Consider the following 20,458-nt stretch of genomic DNA (forward strand, 5'->3'; position numbering starts at 1 on the left):
ATCTTCATTTTGACAAATAATGATGTCTTAGTCTCAGATCGCCTTGAAGTTTCTGCAGTGGCTTCCTAACTGGGGTCCTTAATACTTACTTTCGTCTGTACCTTATAATCACCACAAATGATTTAGCATGGTATTTTTTGTTCTTTTTTAGACAAGGGGATTTAATGCAAGGAATTGACAGGTTTAGTAAGGCCAAGAGAGGGCTGTTCAGGTAACCTAGATGTTAGTAAACACAGGAAGCAGCTACTAAGCTTGGGGTTGGGGGAACAGAAGGAAAGATAAGATTGCCAGAACCTGGAAGCTGTTTAACTATACAGTTTGATAACTTTTGACTTAAGCATATACCCATGAAGCCAATATAATCAATATCTTCACTTTTGTGTTTGCCTTCTCTTTTACCCTTCCTCCCCCAACCCCCCTCCCCCCAGTCTTTCTGTCACTCATTTGATTAGCTAGAGTAGAATGGCTGGATCATCTGGTAAGCGTGTGTTCAGCTGCCAAACTATTTTCTAAAATGGTTGTGTTGTTTCACATTCTTAGTAGCAATATAGTTGACCTATGAACTGTGTGAGGGGTTAGGGGAACTGACCCTTGTAATCACAAATCCACATAAAACTTTTGACTCCCCCCAAATTTAATCATTAATTACTGATGACTGGAAGCCTCGCCAGTAATAGTTGATGAACACATATTATTGTATGTTATATGTCTTTTACACTATATCCTTAAAGTAAGCTAGACAAGAGAAAATGTTCAGAAAATCAAGGAAATAACATTTACAGTACTGTACTGTGTTTATTAAAAGAAATCCATAAATAAGTGTGCCTGTGCTGTTGAGACCTGTGTTGTTCAAGGGTCGGCTGTAATCATTGAATCTTTAGTAAAGTAAAGGTGGTTTTGTGATGAAGCATACATAGCGATATTTATCATTTTAAGTGTATGGTTCAGTGTCAAGTAAGTACGTTCACAGTATAGTACAACCATTATCACTATCTCCAAAATATTTTCATCATCCCAAATTGAAATTGTACCTACTAAATATTAACGCTTGCATTATACTGACTCCCAGGCTCTGTTAACCACTATTACACACTTTCTGTCTCTATGAGTTTGCCAATTCTAAGTAACAGATGTGAGTGTGATTTGTTTTTGTTTTAAGATTTTGTTTATTTGAGTGAGAGAGAGCAACAGAGAACATGAGCAGGGAGGAGAGGGAGAAGCAGATCCCCACTGAGCAGGGAGCATGATGCAGGGCACCATCCTAGAACCTTGGGATCATGACCTGAGCCAAAGGCAGATGCTTAACTGACTGAGCCACCCAGGTGACCCATGCAGGTTCTTTCTTAGAATAGCAGTATTTGGGTTTTGTCTGGTTAATCTCACTTAGCATATGTTTCCAGGGTTTATCTGTGTTACAGTCTTCAACAGTATCTGAATTTCATTATGGTAAATGCCTGGGTATTCCGTTGTCACCACATTTTGTTGACTGATTTATCTGTTTGTAGATAATGATGCTATAAATCCTATGTGCTTTTCTTATACTTGTTTGGTACCTGAGGCCATAACCCTTTCAGGAGTGATGTGTGGGGGCAGCTAGGTGGCTCAGTTAGTTAAGCATCTGCCAGGGTCCTGGGATCAAGCCCTGTGTTGGGCTCCCTACAAGGAAGGGAGCCTGCTTTTCCTTCTACCCTGCTGCTTGTATATGCATACTTTCCTTCTCCCTCCTTCTCTCAAATAATTTTTTTTTTTAAAGTTTTTCTTTTTTTTTTTTTTTTTTTTTTTTTAATTTGACAGAGATCACAAGCAGGCAGAGAGAGAGGAGGAAGCAGGTTCTCTGCTGAGCAGAGAGCCCGATGCGGGGCTCGATCCCAGGACCCTGAGATCATGACCTGAGCCGAAGGCAGCGGGTTAAAGCCTCTGCCTTCAGCTCAGGTCATGATCCCAGGGTCCTGGGATCGAGCCTCACATCGGGCTCTCTGCTCAGCCAGGAGCCTGCTTCCTCCTCTCTCTCTCTGTCCACCTCTCTGCCTACTTGTGATCTCTGTCTGTCAAATAAATAAAAAATCTTAAAAAAAAAAAAGTGATCAATGTTCTTACAGCTCATTCCTAAAATTATTAAACATGTAGATAATAAATTACAGTGTGGTCCTAGCCTATTTGTATGAGTCCTAGTTTAAGCCTGCTTTTGAATTGATTTTAGCTATTTGTCTCTCATTTTGCTGTTTGTTCTCTCAAGTGTTTCATTGAATAAGGAGTAGGAACCATGCTCTGGATTCATCTGGACCAGGTATAAAGAGGTTGGATAGGTATATTTTAGTGTCTGTCTTTTTGTTGATCACTATTGACAACAGTATTTTTGGAGGTTCAAATGGACAGATACTGTAATAAACATTTGGCAGGGGAAAGAAGCTTACCTTCAGTTAAAATGGCTTTGATGGAGGAATGTACCAAATTTGCATTTTGAGAGGTTAGGGGGTAAACAAATATTTAAAGTTGAATTGGAGGGCCCCTTGGCTGGCTCAGTCAATAGAGCATTTGACACTTATCTCAGGATTGTGAGTTTGAAGCCCACAGTGTAGAGATGACTAAAAAATAAAACTATAAGGGGCACTTGGGTGTTTCAGTTGTGTGCCTGCCTTCGGCCCAGGTCATGATATCAGGGTCCTGGTATCAAGCCCTGCATTGGGCTCCTTGCTCCTGGGGAGCCTGCTTCTCCCTCTCCCAATCCCCCTACTTGTGTTCCTGCTCTCGCTGTCAAAGAAGTAAAATCTCTAAAAAACACATCTTTTAAAAAAATAAAGTAGAATTGGATACTTCTGAGTATTGCACAGTAGTTGGAACTGGAGTGAACTCAGCTTGGTAGCTTTACTTTCATAATAGTGTGCTAAGACTTTTCATTTTCTTTAATGTATGAAAATCAGCTACTGTGAAAGAGGAATCGGAATGTATAACTTTTTTGTTCGACATATTTTATAATTCGTCTAGGAATGCAATTTTAGTGGGTGGAATCATGTATTTGTTTGAAGTTTTATGGCACTCTATCACTGACCATATAAGATGGTAAGGTACAACTTATGATTTAAATTTTGAGAAGTAGGGCTTTTGGGACACCTGGGTGGCTCAGTTGGTTAAGTGTCTGACTTTTTTTTTTATTTAAGATTTTATTTATTTATTTGACAGAGATCACAAGTAGGCAGAGAGGCAGGCAGAGAGAGAGAGAGGAAGAGAAGCAGCCCTCCTGCTGAGCAGAGAGCCCTATTTGGAATTCGATCCCAGGACCCTGGGATCATGACCTGAGCCGAAAGCAGTGGCTTTCACCCACTTAGCCACCCAGGTGCCCCAAGTGTCTGACTCTTGATTTCAGCTCCAGTCATGATCTCCAAGTCGTTGGATAGACCCCATGTGGGGCATTGGGCTCCACACAGCATGGAGTCTGTCTGTCCCTCTCCCTCTGCTCTTCCTCCTTTTATATCTCTAAAATAAATAAAACTTCATTTAATAAAATCTTTTTATTTTTTTTATGTAGGACTTTTGCTTCCATGGGAATATGGCCTTGTCAGTAAGTTGTAGTCAGTAAGTGGTCATTTTTTAAAGGATTTTAGTGAGGGGTGCCCGGTGGCTCAGGTGGTTGAATCTGGCTCTTGATCTCAGAGTGGTGAGTTCAAACGCCACACTGGGCTCCATGCTAGGGGTGGAGCCTACTTAAAGTGGGGGGGAAGCCATTTATAAAGAGTTTTAGTGAATCCCTTATAAAAATCAGGTTTGGTAATGCATTTCTTTTACCGTTATCATTAAGGACCACTTTTTAAAAGATGTTCCTAGGGGGATAAGGTTACTAAAAGTTGTGTAAATAACTTGGAAGATGATGTGTAACTTCTAAGACAGGATAGGATTTGTTTTATTTATTCATTTATTTGGGACTTAGTTATTTGACACAGAGCTCACAAGTAGGCAGGGGAGGGGGAAGCAGGCTCTCTGCTGAGCCGGGGCCAGTGAGGAGGGGGAGTCCTGGTCGGGGCGCCATCCCATGGCCATGAGCTCATGGCCTGAGCCGAAATCAAGAGTCAGATGCTCAGCCAACTGAGCCACCCAGGTGCCCCATGCTGGTCTCTTTTTTATATAGCACTTTGCAGTAATTTGAAGGTTAATTTAAACTTTTGAGGTGAATTTTTGTTCAGATTGAGAAGAGTAGGATGAAGGGCTATAGATAAAAGATACTGCAGTGCCTGGGTGGCTCAGTTGGAGCGGACTTAGGAAAGAAGTTACAGTACCTAATGAAATAACCTTTGTTTTTTGTGTTTTGTCTTTTTTTTTAAGATTTTATTCATTTATTTGACAGACAGAGATCACAAGTAGGCAGAGAGGCAGACAGAGAGAGAGAGGAGGAAGCAGGCTCCCCGTGGAGCAAAAATCCCGATGTGGGGCTCAATCCTAGGACCCTGGGATCATGACTGGGCCAAAGGCAGAGGCTTTAACCCACTGAGCCACCCAGGCGCCCCACTGAAATAACCTTTGTACCTAGAAGTAGGAGATTCTAGACAGACACTTTATGTGCAGCCGTACTTGATCAGAAAAGTGTTGTTCCTTGGAGCACTTGGACGGCTCAGTCAGTTAGGCACCTGTCTTGGGCTCAGGTCAGAGTCCTGGAATCAGCCTGGTATCAAACTTCTGTTGAGCAGGGAGCCTGCTTCTCCTTTTCCATGCCACTCCCCCTGCTTATATGTTTCTCTCTGTCAAGTAAATATATAAAATCTTTTAAATAAAGAAGGAAAAGGTGTTCCAATGTTCTGAAGGGATTGAAATATTGTAGAGTGACATGAAATTAAGATTCTGTTGTCTGTGGGAAACTTCCAGTTTTTTGGTTTTGGGTTTTTTTTTTCCACTTTTTCCATTTTTATCTTTTACCACTTGCTCCACCTACAGGTGAACTTCAGAAGCCTCTGAAAAGAGGGAGAAGATACTTAATTGGTTTAATTGGTAACAGAAGAGTTGAAGGATCTGTTTGATCATATTTTCCTGTTCTCTGAGGCTGAAAAAAGCCTCCAAATATATATGTTCCAACTAGAGGCAGCAATAGTAGTTTTAGACATTTTCCTCATTTCCTTATTACAGATTAGAAGAAAACTATTAGGGGCGCCTGGGTGGCTCAGTGGGTTAAAGCTTCTGCCTTCAGCTCAGGTCATGATCCCAGGGTCCTGGGATTGAGCCCCACATCAGGCTCTGCTCAGTGGGGAGCCTGCTTCTTCCTCTCTCTCTCTGCCTGCCTCTCTACCTACTTGTGGTCTCTCTCTGTCAAATAAATAAATAAAATCTTTAAAAAAAAAAAAAAGGAAAGAAAACTATTAGATCTCTCATTGTATGGTATTGTCACTAATTTAATCTGAGAAGGCAATATTTTTGTTCCTGTTTTAGGCTCTGTGTTTTCTGTGTTAAGAGGTTTTGGAGGGATGCCTATTACTCTCTAGTTTTTTAGAGCTGTCATTTCCTCAATTTTTTAACAGAGGCCTTAGTGATAGTAATTGTGTAAAGAACAGAAGGGCTAGCAATAGTAGAATTATGTTTTGGTTAAATATTCTGGATATTGAGAACATGAGGGATTGTTTTGTGGGTTACCCTAAATAATTGGTATATAATTTAGCTTGTTTTTTAAAATTGATGCATGGTTGTCAGAAGCACTCTTTTTAAAATAAATTTGATCTCCTGAGTGTTTCCCCTTTTTTTACTGCCTTATTCAAGCCAGACCTGATTGTGTGTCCACAAAGGCTCTTTTGTTATTTTGAAATAACTTTAGATTATAAAATACTGCCCAAAAAATACAGAATGCACCTAACACCTTTTACCTTATTTTAATATTAACAACTTCTATAACCGTAATTAAATTATCAAAGCCATAAAATGAACATAAGCCAGTACTGTTAACTGTGGGCATTCAGATTTCGGAAGTTTTCTCTCTAATATCCTTTTTCTGTTCTAAGTTTAGTTAGTTGGGTCTTTTTAGTTTCCTAATCTGTGATAGTTCTTAATCTCTGCTTGATAGGTCTTTGACACTTTTGATGAGTTCTGGTCATTTTGTAAAGTGTGTTTCAATTTAGGTTTGTCTGGTTTCTCATGATTAGGCTGAGGATCCTTGTTTTTTGGCAAGATACCACAATGATATGGTATCCTCAGTCCACCAAAACATAGGATAGGGCACAAGATCAGTACATTTAATTACTCATTTGTTATTAATGTTTATTAGTGGGTTATGGTGGTTCCTGCTTCTTTACTAATAATAAAACTACGGGTTTGTTTTTTTTTTTCCCTCAAATGATCTTGGGGAGGTAATTTGAGACTACACTCTTGTTTGTTTTCTTCAGAAAGGATTGTCCATTGTTTTTAGCGTTCATTGGTGGGTCTTGTTTGCAACATTTAGTATTGTGGACTAACTTTTAAAAATGTAAATGACATAGTTTACTTTAGATGGTATGTAACAGTTACATTTTGGCACCTGGCCTTTTTTAGTGTCTCTTAAACTATGAATTTTGATACCACTTGACCCTACATTTTCAGTTGATAAATAACCCTTATTGTGTGACGTTATTGTGCTAATAAAGTTTTTCCATACTAAGGAAATTATTTTCATAATTAGTGTTTTTAAAAAGTGTTCAGTTAATTGGAATATGAAAGCAAATGGGCAGTTTTGCCATAATTAATACATACTACTTGAAATGCAAATGAATAGGAATAAATAGAATACTTCAGCCCATGAAGATTATTAAGGTAGCTTTACAATCAAATCAGTATTTTATTGCCTTCATGTTGGCTATACTTCCTGTTTATTATTACGGGTACATTTCTTTTTAAGATTTTATTTATTTGTTTGTTTGTTTGTTTGTTTGACAGAGACCACCAGGCAGAGAGGCAGGCAGAGAGAGAGAGCGGGAAGCAGGTTCCCTGCTGAGCAGAGAGCCCGATGTGGGGCTCGATCCCAGGACCCTGGGATCATGACCTGAGCCGAAGGCAGAGGCTTTAACCCACTGAGCCACCCAGGCGCCCCACGGGTACAGTTCTTAGCAAATCCCTTCTCCATGAAAGCTTGAGCCCAGAGTTCCAGATTTGTTAGATAAGGCTTGGAAAACATAGTTCCAGAAAGTCTTAACTGTATTTCCAGAGGTTGGATAGCTCTGGAAGAAGATCTTCATAGATGATTTGGTAGCAAAGCCTAAATTAAACAAATGTGAGAGTAGTCTTTGTGGTAGGAAGTAATAATTTGTTTATTTAGGGATCCTATTTCTCAAATCCTTTAGGCATGTCAATGTAGGTGTACCATATAACTTCAAAAACTTAAGGGGACCAGAGTGCCCAGGTGGCTCAGTTGGTTAAGCATCGGGCTCTTACTATAAAAGATTTACTCATTTATGAGAGAAAGCGCCCCTGCACGCACACATGAGTGGAAGGGGCAGAGGGAAAGGGAGAGAGAATCTTAGGCAGACTTCTGCTCTGAACCTGGAGCTTCACTCGGACATGGAGCTTGCTTAAGATCTCTCTCTGAGTCACCTGGGTGGCTCAGTCATTAAGCGTCTGCCTTTGACTCAGGTCATGATCCCGGGGTCCTGGGATTTAGTTCCTGCGTGGGGCTCCTTGCTCCATGAGAAGCCTGCTGCTTCCTCTGCTTGCTTGTTCTCTGTGTCTGTCTCTCTCTTTCTCTGACAGATAAACTCTTCCTGGTGCACACCTGAGGCCTCTGACTCCCCATCCCTGTGTTAAATAAGTTAAGAGTAGGTTGTACTATTAAGATATCTTTTAAGTAAATAACATTAGAAATCAAACTTTCTCCTTAACTGTTACTCTATGTTGTAGTGGGGTGCAAGTTAAAGTCCTGTTTCCAGGAATACTTTAATGTTAAAATTAAATTGGAAAAGGATAATAGTATCTGATCTTGATTTAGAGATATTTTACGTAAACTTATTTCTTATAATGTTTATTACAAAATTACTTCTTCAGGGGTTTGTAGTTATGACCCATAAAAATAAGTTTGTGTGTATTGAGCTAAATGAACAACATAGTAATCCCTTCCGGTATGTTTTTATTTAAAAAATAACATGTTGGTGCACTTAACTAGTATAGCATTGAAGAACATCTTAGAAGATAATTGGTAATTGTTAAACCTGTATTTTGTAAAGTTGACAAAAATTAAAATTTAGGGGCACCTGGGTAGCTCAGTCTTAAAGCGTTCGCTTTTGGCTCAGGCCATGGGAACAAGTCTTGCATCAGGCTCCCTGCTCCGAGGGAGGCCTGCTTCTCCCTTTCCCACTCCCCCTGCTTGTGTTGTCTCTTGCTCGCTCTCTCGTGCAAGCATGCGCACGCCTCCTCTCTCTCTCTCTCTCTGTCAAATAAATAAATCTTTTTCTTAAAAAAATTAAAGTTTGAAGAAGTAGTACATGAACATGATTGACATCATTTAAAAATTGCCAGTATTGGGACGCCTGGGTGGCTCAGTTGGTTGGACGACTGCCTTCCGCTCAGGTCATGATCCTGGAGTCCCGGGATCCAGTCCCACATCGGGCTCCCGGCTCCGCGGGGAGTCCGCTTCTCTCTCTGACCTTCTCCTCGCTCATGCTCTCTCTCACTGTCTCTCTCTCAAATAAATAAATAAAATCTTAAAAAAAAAAAAATTGCCAGTATTGCTGATGGGACTGGGATTTATTATTTGACTTTACTTTCAGCATTCCCCTCCCCCATTTTTTTTTCCTTACTGAAGATTTATTGGCATGCTATAAAAGTGTTGAATAATTTTTTTTTAATAGGAATTAAAAAATACGTTGTTGGCCTCATTATCAAGACGTCATCTGACCCAACTTGTGTAGAGGTAAGACCACTTTTGGAAATAAGTGAGAGATTGTAAAATAATTTAAATATTGAATCTTCACCTTAAATCTACTTCTGTCACAGACATACAAACATACTTGTAATCGTTTAGAGTAGATCTGTAATTTTTCTCAAACGGAGTTCTTTGCTTATATTCTTATTAAACCTAATTTAGACTTTGCTTTAATCTAAACTTTTTTCTTTTCTTAGAAGGAAAAGGTGTATATTGGGAAATTAAATATGATTCTTGTTCAGGTAAGCTTTTACTTGATTGATTGATTGTTCTCCTTAAAAGAATTAAATGCTTCAGTTAGGCTGATTACTGGAACAAAATAGTCAAACCTTTATCAAATAACTAGACTAACATCTTGCAGTAATAATAGTTTTTACAGTAACTGTAATAGCTAAGCTATTATTTAACACTTGAAATTTTAAATTTTATGGTAGGAAACCTGAGATGTTGTAAACCTATCACTTTCGTGGCTCCAGTATGAATCAGACATGTTAACAGTTTTCTTATTTGCCCATTGACTGTACATACTTCCTTTGCATGTCATCTACATTTTAATTCATAAATCATTCCTTTGAATTCAGCATTCCTTACATTGATTTCTATACTTAAGTCTTTCACTTTCTAAATAGTCTCGACTTCAAAATTTTATGTTTATATACTTTTTATAGTATGACAAAAAATTGTCCTGTGAACATTAATTTATTGGTATATGAGGAAAAAATAGATTCTTCTATTTAATAAGTTATGAAAACACTGGGTTTTCACTAAGTTACACTGGCTTTTATACTGAGGACATTTGTTGTTTGCCCCTTTTTTGGGAAGAGGGAAGAGTACAAAGAAATTAGTTACCTCTTATTAACGTGTACAGTTAAGGAATAATCTGGTTAGGAAAATCCCTGGTATACAAAATACACAGTACAGACTTGAAAGTCTGATACAGTCTATTAGATAGATTTTGGTCAAAGATGATTCCATCTCCCACTGTAATGCTATGTCTCTGTCAAATTTATACAAACAAATGTTGCTATATTTCAGGGCTCTAATACCACCCAAAGAAAATGCCTCTCCTTGTGCATCACCTTTTGTTGCTTTAAGAGTTTTATCTTGAGTCTGCTGAGGATAATTTAAGCATCTGTATCTGGCTAATACTGATATGCATGCATATTAGTATGGCCTAAACCAAGGTGCATGGCTGTCTTAGTTGGATTTTGCAACTGTTGATCTCTAGTGTGAGTTCAAGACCCACATTAGGTCTAGAGATTACTTAAAATATTTAATAAAAAAAGAAAAAAGAACCAGACTAGTTTGATCAGCTGGGATAACTGACAGGAGTCCTGGGCATTTGAGGCCAAAATCTTTGTGTTACACTTTACCTAGTTTATTCCGTAGAGGATGGCACATTTCCTCTCTTAAGGGGAAAAGGGGGAGAAAATGAAAAAATGGGTGTTACTTGCTCCTGCTTTTAGTATCACACAATTTCCTTGAAGTTTGTTTTGCCCTTGAGAAGTGAAATTAACTTTTCTTTTTTTATTTTAGATACTAAAACAAGAATGGCCAAAACACTGGCCAACTTTTATCAGTGACATTGTTGGAGCAAGTAGAACCAGTGAAAGTCTCTGTCAGAATAATATGGTGATTCTCAAACTCTTGAGTGAAGAAGTATTTGATTTCTCTAGTGGACAGATAACTCAAGTGAAAGCTAAGCATTTAAAAGACAGGCAAGTAATTATTTTGCTTTAGAATTTTCAACTTATTTAAAGAAATTAAACTTGGAGGTTGATTATGATTTTTGAGAAACTGTTAATATGTTAAATTACTTTTGTTTTTTGGTACAGATATAAATCTGGAGGCTTGAAAAGTATGTGTGGTTAATAAGACAGGATGTCATACTTCATTGTCACAGCAAAATAACTTTATACATCTTATGCAAAAGGAATATAGGTCAGGAGTTCCCAGAAACCATTGAGATCTGTTTTTATATGGTGACTACTTACATAAAAATGAAGGAATTGACTTGGGTCCAAATGTCAACTGAATTGTTACCAGTCCTGTGTCTTGGAAATGAGCCACTCTATTTTCTTTCACTTAGTAATAAAAACTTTTTCTGATCTTCAGGGCTCAGGAGTATTTCACCTTTATATATTCTGAGTTCAGAATTTACAATTTTGCTTCTGTTTTGATACATAAGCACATTGTAGGATTTGGGATATGTATATAAAATACTGCTTCTCTTACTCTTAGTTTGGAGAGTTTTGTTCCAACTATCTTGATTTAAAAGACCAAATTGATTGAAGTCACTTGACTGGCTCAGTTAGTGGAGCATGTGACTCTTGATCTTGCGGTCATGAATTCAAGCCCCACTTAGTGTGTGGAGATTACTTTTAAAAAAATTAATTTTTTAAAAATAATTGATTAAATTTCAAGTTAGAGTAAGGATGACAAAAAACTCAAAATGGAATTAATATGCTCTTTATAGCATTTTTTAGGGGTAAACTTTGAAAGAATGATACTACACATAGCTTTAGCAGCTTTGTAGCTTCTGATGAAGTTACTGATATTTGTGTTTAAAAAGAAGTGAGTCAAGTTTTTAATGACCAAATTCGTGAAATTTTTTGTGATTTTGTTAGTAGGTAAATCACAGTATTTCTGTGTGTCTTCTAAACTGGTCACTTTTTTTTTTTTTAGCATGTGCAATGAATTCTCACAAATTTTTCAGCTGTGTCAGTTTGTGATGGTAAGTACTTTTGATTTCATTTTTTTTTAAGTGATAATTATAGGAAGAGGATTATTTACAGGTGTGTTTTTGTTACAGGAAAATTCCCAAAATGCTCCACTTGTACATGCAACTTTGGAAACGTTGCTCAGATTTCTTAATTGGATTCCCCTGGGATATATTTTTGAGACCAAGTTAATCAGCACATTAATTTATAAGGTATAGTGAATACATCTCCGTTCTTATTACGGGATAGTTGTATATATTACTCATTTATAATGCTGTTTGCTATAGAAAACCATAACACATTTGTAGGTGTAACCAGTGTTGTTTCTAAGAAACTGTTCAGAAGAGCTTTTCTTTGGTTTCAGCTAATAATTCCTTGGAATGGTGTCAAAAATCTCAGGAATTCATGTGAACAACTGTTAAGGGATTTGATTTTAAGAATGTTTCTATAGCCTCTGCCTTCGGCCGAGGTCATGATCCCAGGGTGCTCGGATCAAGCCCCACATCAAGCCCCACTTGATCCTCGTATCAAGCCCCACTCTCTGCTCAGCAGGGAGCCTGCTTCCTTTCCTCTCTCTGCCTGCTTCTTTGCCTACTTATGATCTCTGTCAAATAAAAAAAAATAAAATAAAGATGTTTCTATAAAGTGGAAGGCCTCAGGGTTTTTCCTGCCCCCCACCCTTTTTTTTTTTTTAGCAGTAGGGTATAATACTTACATAGAATGGAGCCTTAATTGCTCATCCAGAGATGACCAGTTACCAATTGGTTATATTATCTTTCCAGATGCTTTCTTGGCAGATAGAAGGAATAAATTTGTGTGCTTAATTGAGACCTTATTATAACTTAACATTTGAGATTTTGTAGTTCAGGGCTTGGTGAGGTAATACTCTGTTCTAATATGTGAATATGATATTAGAGATATTTTATTGGTAGTTTATAAAACTATTCACTATTGTCAGTGGTACTGCAAAGGAAACATTAAATAATACAACTTTTACACATGTAAGTATCAGGCCAGTGGGCGTATCCATTTTCTTAAGGTTTTTGATGCTTATCCAAATTGCCATATACTAATGGTATGCCATTTTTATATCTTCTCAGCAGCAGAAAATGAAAGAACCAGTTTTACCATGTTTGTTAACGTTTTGCCCATCTACTAAAAGGCTAAGCAGTTATAAATCTTGGGTCTTTTTTAGACTACAATAAAACATGATGTTCTTAAAAGTAATATAATGGGGGGGCACCTGGGTGACTCAGTGGGTTAGGCCGCTGCCTTCGGCTCGGGTCATGATCTCGGGGTCCTGGGATCGAGTCCCGCATCGGGTTCTCTGCTCGGCAGAGATCCTGCTTCCCTCTCTCTCTCTCTCTCTGCCTGCCTCTCCATCTACTTGTGGTTTCTCTCTGTCGAATAAATAAATAAAATCTTTTTTTTTTTTTTTAAAGATTTATTTATTTATTTATTTGACAGAGAGAGAGAGAGAGATCACAAGTAGGCAGAGAGGCAGGCAGAGAGAGAGAGGAAGGGAAGTAGGCTCCCTGCTGAGCAGAGAGCCCGATGCGGGACTCGATCCCAGGACCCCGAGATCATGACCTGAGCTGAAGGCAGCGGCTTAACCCACTGAGCCACCCAGGCGCCCAATAAATAAAATCTTTAAAAAAAAAAAAGTCATAATGGTTCCTGGGAAAGTTACTAAGTAACTTTGCATTTAGTTGTTTGAAGACACATCAGAGGAAGCAGCATAGTTTGCTCCCACAGCATTTACTGTCTGTTGGGTGGATAATGAAATTTTCTCGAAATCTTAACATGCAAAACAAAATACCCATCCATTTATCTGGTGTTTTCCCTTACACTCCCTGTTGTTAAAACCTTTATTTTTCTTAATTTGTCAAGTAAAGTATAACATGTCATTTAATTTTATGCTTGCTTTTTTTAATTTTAAAATAGTTCCTGAATGTTCCAATGTTTCGAAATGTCTCTCTGAAGTGCCTCACTGAGATTGCTGGTGTAAGTGTAAGCCAGTATGAGGAACAATTTGTAACGCTATTTACACTGACAATGATGCAGCTAAAACAGGTAATACAACACTCTTTAACAACTGACTAAACAATTTTAGTGCCTTAGAAAAAGTTGGGTTGGAGTTGGAACCGTTTGGTACAACTAATTATAATAGATCAGCTACAGTGTGATTGTATATTTATTACATAAAATAAGAACAGTTGAAATTTTAGTGAACATTTTGAAAATGCCTTGAAATAAAGATTCTGGGAGTGTCGTAATTTATTTACATAGAATTTAGAAGCTTGGAAACCTGGTTTTAATATTTGCTCTGCTTCTGACTTTGCCTCTGAAATGAGATTGTTCATTCATAATATTGATTAGGTATAGATGAAATTATTTAGAATGTTAACCATAATACTGCATTACTGTATGTGTTTATATTCCAGTGAATTAATTGAATATTTTTGTTTTTAATGATACAAAGGAAAAGTCTGATACAGGGAAAAATTGAGAAGATAAATTGTGGAACTCTTACTATTTGTAACATTTTAAAAAATCAAAAGCTAGGATACAAAAATACTATAAACAGACTAAGGATTTCTATCGAAGAATAATCTAAGTCTGTGGTTTATAATATTAATAATGAGGTGATGAAATCTTAGTATTTGAAGGTAGTATCTTTTATTGGTTTTAGAATGCAGACTAATGGTCCATATTTAAACTTGTAGATGCTTCCTTTAAATACCAATATTCGACTTGCATACTCAAATGGAAAAGATGATGAACAGAACTTTATTCAAAATCTCAGTTTGTTTCTCTGCACCTTTCTTAAGGAACATGGTCAACTTATAGAGAAAAGGTTAAATCTCAGGGAAACACTCATGGAGGTAGGCTTTGTGGATCCTTTGGCTTCTGAAATTCTTTTGATAATGAAAGCTCTTTCAAAAATGCCTTTATTCTAAAATGTCTACTCTTTTTTAAATGTATGTATCTTTGGGGCACCTGGGTGGTTCAGTCCAGCTTAGTCCTTTAAATGGCTGCCTTAGGCTCCTGTTGTGGTCCCAGGATTGGTCAGGCTCAACAGGGAATCTACTTCTCCCTCTGCCCCTCCCCCAACTCGTTTGCATTCATGCACTCTGAAATAAATAAAATCTTTTTAAAAAAATTTTAAGTGTACCTTTGACATACCTTCTACTTATTGTCAGTGCATAAAAATATGTGAATTCTGAATTACAAGCTGAATTTGTTGATTATGTGTTCTGCCTAATGTCAGATCAATAGTTAATCAAAATTAAATTCCTAAAGGGTATTCAGACATTTCTAAGATGAAAAGTGTAAAGATGCTATTTGAAAATTGAGGTATAATGCATGAGACATAAAACTCTACCTGGAAGTGTACAATCTCACGTGACATTCACAGTATTGTCAGCTGTCCTCTATTCTAAAATATTTTCATTCATCTATACAAAATAATGTACCCATTAAAAGAGTCCTTTATTCTGCTCTCTCCCAACCTCTAGCCAACCACTAGTTTACGGTCTGTGGATTTTATCTGTTTTGAACCTTTCATATAAGTTGACTCCTAGTGTATGGTCTTTTATAATTAGCGTCTTTTACTTAGCGTGTTTTCAGAGTTCATTCATGTTGCAGCCTGTACCATTATTTCATCTCTTTATATAGCTAAATAATGGTCCATTGTATGGTTACATAATAATTTGTATAACCTGAGTTGATGGAAATTTGGATTGTTTACACCTTTTGAATATTAGTACCAAATGTCCTTTAGTGTCCATACCTTTTTAGGGAACTTATTTAACATACATACTGGCCAGCAACTACATAAAGTGTTAAAGTTCTAAAGTTCTAGTACTAGGACTCGGAAGAAAGCACAGTTTGCTCTTTGAGAATTTCTAGTCTTAGATAAATAATGAAACCTCAGAGTTGTGTAAAATGAAAAGTGAATTTTTATTCTAGTAACAAGTGGAAAGCAATTTGTGGTAGGATGAAAATGTCTAAGGATTATTTAAAACTGTTGGTTGTCTTTGTAGGCCCTTCATTATATGTTGTTGGTATCAGAAGTAGAGGAAACTGAAATCTTTAAGATTTGTCTTGAGTACTGGAATCATTTGGCAGCTGAACTCTATAGAGAGAGCCCATTCTCTACATCTGCTTCTCCATTGCTATCTGGAAGTCAGCATTTTGATGTTCCTCCCAGGAGACAGCTGTATTTGCCCGTGTTATCCAAGGTAATAATAAAGTAGGTGGTTGAGTGCTCTGCCTGTTCCTTGCTGTGATTTTGAAGACTAAATGAGAGTAGTGGGTTTTATTTTTATTTTATTTAGGCTTTTACAATATGTCCAAATAAAAGAGCTACAAAAAGAATCCAATAACTTCTCCATTTATGTTCAAAGCTAGAAGATTGAAAAGGATTAGTTTAAGAACCGTAGTTTTCAGGACACCTGGGTGGCTCAGTCGGTTAAGCATCTGCCTTCAGCTCAGGTCATGATCCTGAGGTCCTGGAATCGAGTACTGCATCAGTCTTGCATTGGGCTCCTTGCTTGGCAGGGGAGTCGGTTTCTCCTGCCTACTACTCCTCCTGCTTGTGCATGCTCGCTCGCTCTCTCACAAATAAAATCTTCTAAAAAAAAGAACGACAGGGACGCCTGGGTGGCTCAGTTGGTTAAGCGGCTGCCTTCGGCTCAGGTCATGATCCCAGCGTCCTGGGATCGAGTCCCACATCGGGCTCCTTGCTTGGCGGGGAGCCTGCTTCTTCCTCTGCCTCTGCCTGCCATTCTGTCTGTCTGTGCTTGCTCTCTCTCCCTCTCTCTCTGACAAATAAATAAAAAATCTTTAAGGAAAAAAAAAAAAAAAAAGAACGACAGTTCTCCAAAGTGTGTCCATAGAAGTAGACTGCATCAGCACTACCAATAAGTTTGTTAGAAATACGAATCACCGGGACGCCTGGGTGGCTCAGTTGGTTAAGCAGCTGCCTTCGGCTCGGGTCATGATCCCAGCATCCTGGGATCGAGTCCCACATCGGGCTCCTTGCTCGGCGGGGAGCCTGCTTCTCCCTCTGCCTCTGCCTGCCATTCTGTCTGCCTGTGCTCGCTCACTCTCCTCTCTCTCTGACAAATAAATAAAAAATTTAAAAAAAAAAAAAAAAAGAAAAGAAATACAAATCACCTACCAATCTACTGAATCAGTCGCTCTCTGGATGAGACACAGAAAACTTAATAGTATATGTTTATTCAAGATAATTAACATTTGGGGCACCTGGGTGGCTCAGTGGGGTTAGGCCTCTGCCTTCCGCTCAGGTCATGATCTCGGGGTCCTGGGATCAAGCCCCACATCAGGCTCTCTCCTCAGCAGGGAGCCTGCTTCCCCTTGTCTCTCTGCCTGCCTCTCTGCCTACTTGTGATCTCTCCCTCTCTGTTGAATAAATAAATAAAATCTTTTTTTTTTTTTTTTAAGATTTTATTTATTTATTTGACAGACAGAGATCACAGGCAGGCAGAGAGAGAGGGAGAGGGAAGCAGGCTCCCCGCTGAGAGCCCGACGTGGGACTCGATCCCAGGACCCTGAGATCATGACCTGAGCCGAAGGCAGTGGGTTAAAGCCTCTGCCTTCAGCTCAGGTCATGATCTCAGGGTCCTGGGATCGAGCCCCACATTGGGCTCTCTGCTCAGCAGGGAGCCTGCTTCCTCCTCTCTCTCTGCCTGCTTGTGATCTCTGTCTGTCAAATAAATAAATAAAATATTTAAAAAAAAAAGATAATTAACATTTGAAAACCATTGTTGTAGAATTAAATTTTTTTTTTTATTTATTTGAGAGAGAAAGTGAGCACAAGCATTGGGGAGGGGTAGAGGGAGAGAGGGAGAGACTCCCTGCTGAGCAGGGAGCTTGATGTAGGCTCATCAATCCGAGGACCATAGAGCTAGGACATGAGTTGAAGGCAGATGATTATTAACAGACTGAGCCACCCAGAGGCACCCCTAGAATTACATTTTTTAAATGTTCATATTCTTTTATATTGTGAGAAAGTTTTGGGAGTATATTGGTCTAAACTGTGAAATGCTTAAACTTTTTTTTCCTACATTCGATGTGGCTGATTGCAAAAATGTAATAGATTTTTCTTGTTTATTGTTGAGTAGGTCCGTTTATTGATGGTTAGTCGTATGGCTAAACCAGAGGAAGTATTGGTTGTAGAAAATGATCAGGGAGAAGTTGTAAGAGAATTCATGAAGGATACAGATTCCATTAATTTGTATAAGAATATGAGAGAAACATTAGGTGAGTGAATAAATACTGTCAATTCAATCTTTCTCTTTCTCTTTGTAATTCTCTTCTGGGGTGGAAATACCTTTTTTTTTTTTTTTGGAAATATTATTTAAAGAAATGTGTTATACTTTTCTGAATCTTAATAACCACTTTTATTGATGTGCTATTATTACTAAATTTTTTCGATTGTAGAGTTTGCATTTGAACCTTTGGAACCTTTTCCCTTCCTTTGTAGTTTATCTTACTCATCTGGATTATGTAGATACAGAAAGAATAATGACTGAGAAACTTCACAATCAAGTGAATGGTACAGAGTGGTCATGGAAAAATTTGAATACATTGTGTTGGGCAATAGGCTCCATCAGTGGAGCAATGCATGAAGAAGATGAAAAACGCTTTCTTGTTACTGTTATAAAGGTATGCAAGTGATACATATGAACTGGAACTGTTAGGTAACTATATTGTATTAATATAAATGACTGAAATTGGTCTTATTTTACAGGATCTATTAGGATTATGTGAACAGAAAAGAGGCAAAGATAATAAAGCTATTATAGCATCAAATATCATGTACATAGTAGGTCAATATCCAAGGTTTTTAAGAGCTCACTGGAAGTTTTTGAAGACTGTAGTTAACAAGTTGTTTGAATTCATGCATGGTAAATCTTTTTAAATATATATTATTTAGCTATTAATTGAACAAAACAAAAATTTTTCTTGAAAATTTTTTTGAAAAATGTTTTTGTTTCATTAGAGACCCATGACGGAGTCCAAGACATGGCTTGTGATACTTTCATTAAAATAGCTCAGAAATGCCGCAGGCATTTTGTTCAGGTTCAGGTTGGAGAAGTAATGCCATTTATTGATGAAATTTTGAACAATATCAACACTATAATTTGTGATCTTCAGCCTCAACAGGTATGTAGAACACTAAGCCTTTTCTTAGAAGAGTAGTAGGGGTGCCTGGGTGGCTCAGTCATTAGGCGTCTGCCTTTGGCTCAGGTCATGATCCCAGTCCTGTTGGCTTCCTGCTGAACAGAGAGTCTGCTTCTCCCTCTTCCATTCCCCCTGCTTGTGTTCCATCTCTTGCAGTCTCTATCAAATAAATAAGTAAAATCTTTAAAAAAAAAAAAAAAAAGAGAGAAAGAAAGTGAGCAGTATTGGGGCTCCTGAGTGGCAGCTCTTGATTTTGGCCCTAGTCCTGCTCTCTGGGTGATGAGATAGAGCTCGCGCTGGGCACGGAGCCTGTTTAAGATTCTCTCTCCCTCTACCCCCTAAAAATGTGGTTACCTTTTTTTTTTTTTTTTTTTTTTTTTTAAAGGTTTATTTGACAGAGCATACATGGGGTTGGGAGGGCTTGAGCTCAGGACTGTGAGACCATGATCCAGCTGAAAATAAGAATCATATGCTTAACTGAGCCACGCAGGTATCCCGTGACTACTATTTTACTCAGAATTTATGAATGGCAGTAGAGAGAGTGCCACCATTGGACTCAGTTCACGTGTCTGTGGCTAATTTTTTTTTTTAATTCCACTATAGTTAACATACAGTGTTAGTTTTCGTGTATAATATAGTGAGTCAGCAGTTCCATACATCACCCAGTGCACTCCTTAATCCTCATCACCTATTTTACCCCCACCCCCACCCACCTCTGCTGAAGTGGTTAAATTTTCATAGTGGAGCAAAAATTGAGGCAAAAGTTTGTCAGGCTATTTTCCTGCCCAATGTAAGTTATTTCTCAGACTCAAAAAATGGGTTCTAATACATACGTGAATTGCTTGTGTGTAGTTTTCCTTACGCATAAAAGTGAAGTGTCTGCCTTTTTACATAGGTCCATACATTTTATGAAGCTGTCGGGTACATGATTGGTGCACAAACAGACCAAACAGTACAAGAACATTTGATAGAAAAATATATGCTACTCCCTAATCAGGTTTGGGATAGCATAATCCAGCAGGCAACCAAAGTAAGTTCTACTCTTCTTTTCTCAAGTCCTAATGGGATTCAAGAAGACAATGTTGTTTACAGAAGTAGTGAAAATCATACTGTAATTGTATTTTGTTTTGTTGGTTTATTGAGACTGTTACTCTATACTTAGTTATACTTGTAGGTATAAAGACTTTCTAGTTTTTACTATTTTTAATTATAAATGTGATGGTGGTTTGGAGTAGGGTGTGGGTAGTGTTTTTTGCTTTAGTAATTACAAAGATAATTTTCATGTGATAAATGAAATTTGGTATTTGTCCTTCACAGAATGTGGATATACTTAAAGATCCTGAAACAGTTAAGCAGCTCGGTAGCATATTGAAAACAAATGTTAGAGCCTGCAAAGCTGTCGGACATCCCTTTGTAATTCAGCTTGGGAGAATTTATTTAGATATGCTTAATGTATACAAGTGCCTCAGTGAAAATATCTCAGCAGCTATCCAAGCTAATGGTGAGTTATTCTGAATTTTTGTGGAATGGTGAAATAACAAATCAGTTCTACATTCACAGTCTTAGTGTAAGCATTCATTTGTTACAGATTTAAGTTAACTCTCCCAATGTCCAAACGACCATAGACCGTTATTTTTAATGAGTTGCTTATATTTTTCCCTTGTAA

At 37.9% G+C, this 20,458-nt stretch overlaps 1 protein-coding gene across 1 annotated transcript in view; it reads left to right on the forward strand.

Annotated features, from left to right (window-relative positions):
* The window catches only part of XPO1 (exportin 1), a 48,246-nt gene that overhangs the window by 19,487 nt on the left and 8,301 nt on the right, over positions 1-20,458 (forward strand). Inside the window, 14 exon segments of the mRNA XM_047744649.1 lie at positions 8,787-8,848; positions 9,058-9,102; positions 10,397-10,578; positions 11,546-11,594; positions 11,673-11,792; positions 13,525-13,653; positions 14,307-14,465; positions 15,627-15,824; positions 17,730-17,868; positions 18,092-18,273; positions 18,359-18,515; positions 18,611-18,774; positions 19,688-19,822; positions 20,110-20,293. Coding sequence (XP_047600605.1) covers positions 8,787-8,848; positions 9,058-9,102; positions 10,397-10,578; positions 11,546-11,594; positions 11,673-11,792; positions 13,525-13,653; positions 14,307-14,465; positions 15,627-15,824; positions 17,730-17,868; positions 18,092-18,273; positions 18,359-18,515; positions 18,611-18,774; positions 19,688-19,822; positions 20,110-20,293 — 1,905 coding nt within the window.

The sequence above is a fragment of the Lutra lutra genome, chromosome 9 (assembly GCF_902655055.1).
Source record: "Lutra lutra chromosome 9, mLutLut1.2, whole genome shotgun sequence".
In the NCBI taxonomy this organism is placed as follows: domain Eukaryota; kingdom Metazoa; phylum Chordata; class Mammalia; order Carnivora; family Mustelidae; genus Lutra; species Lutra lutra.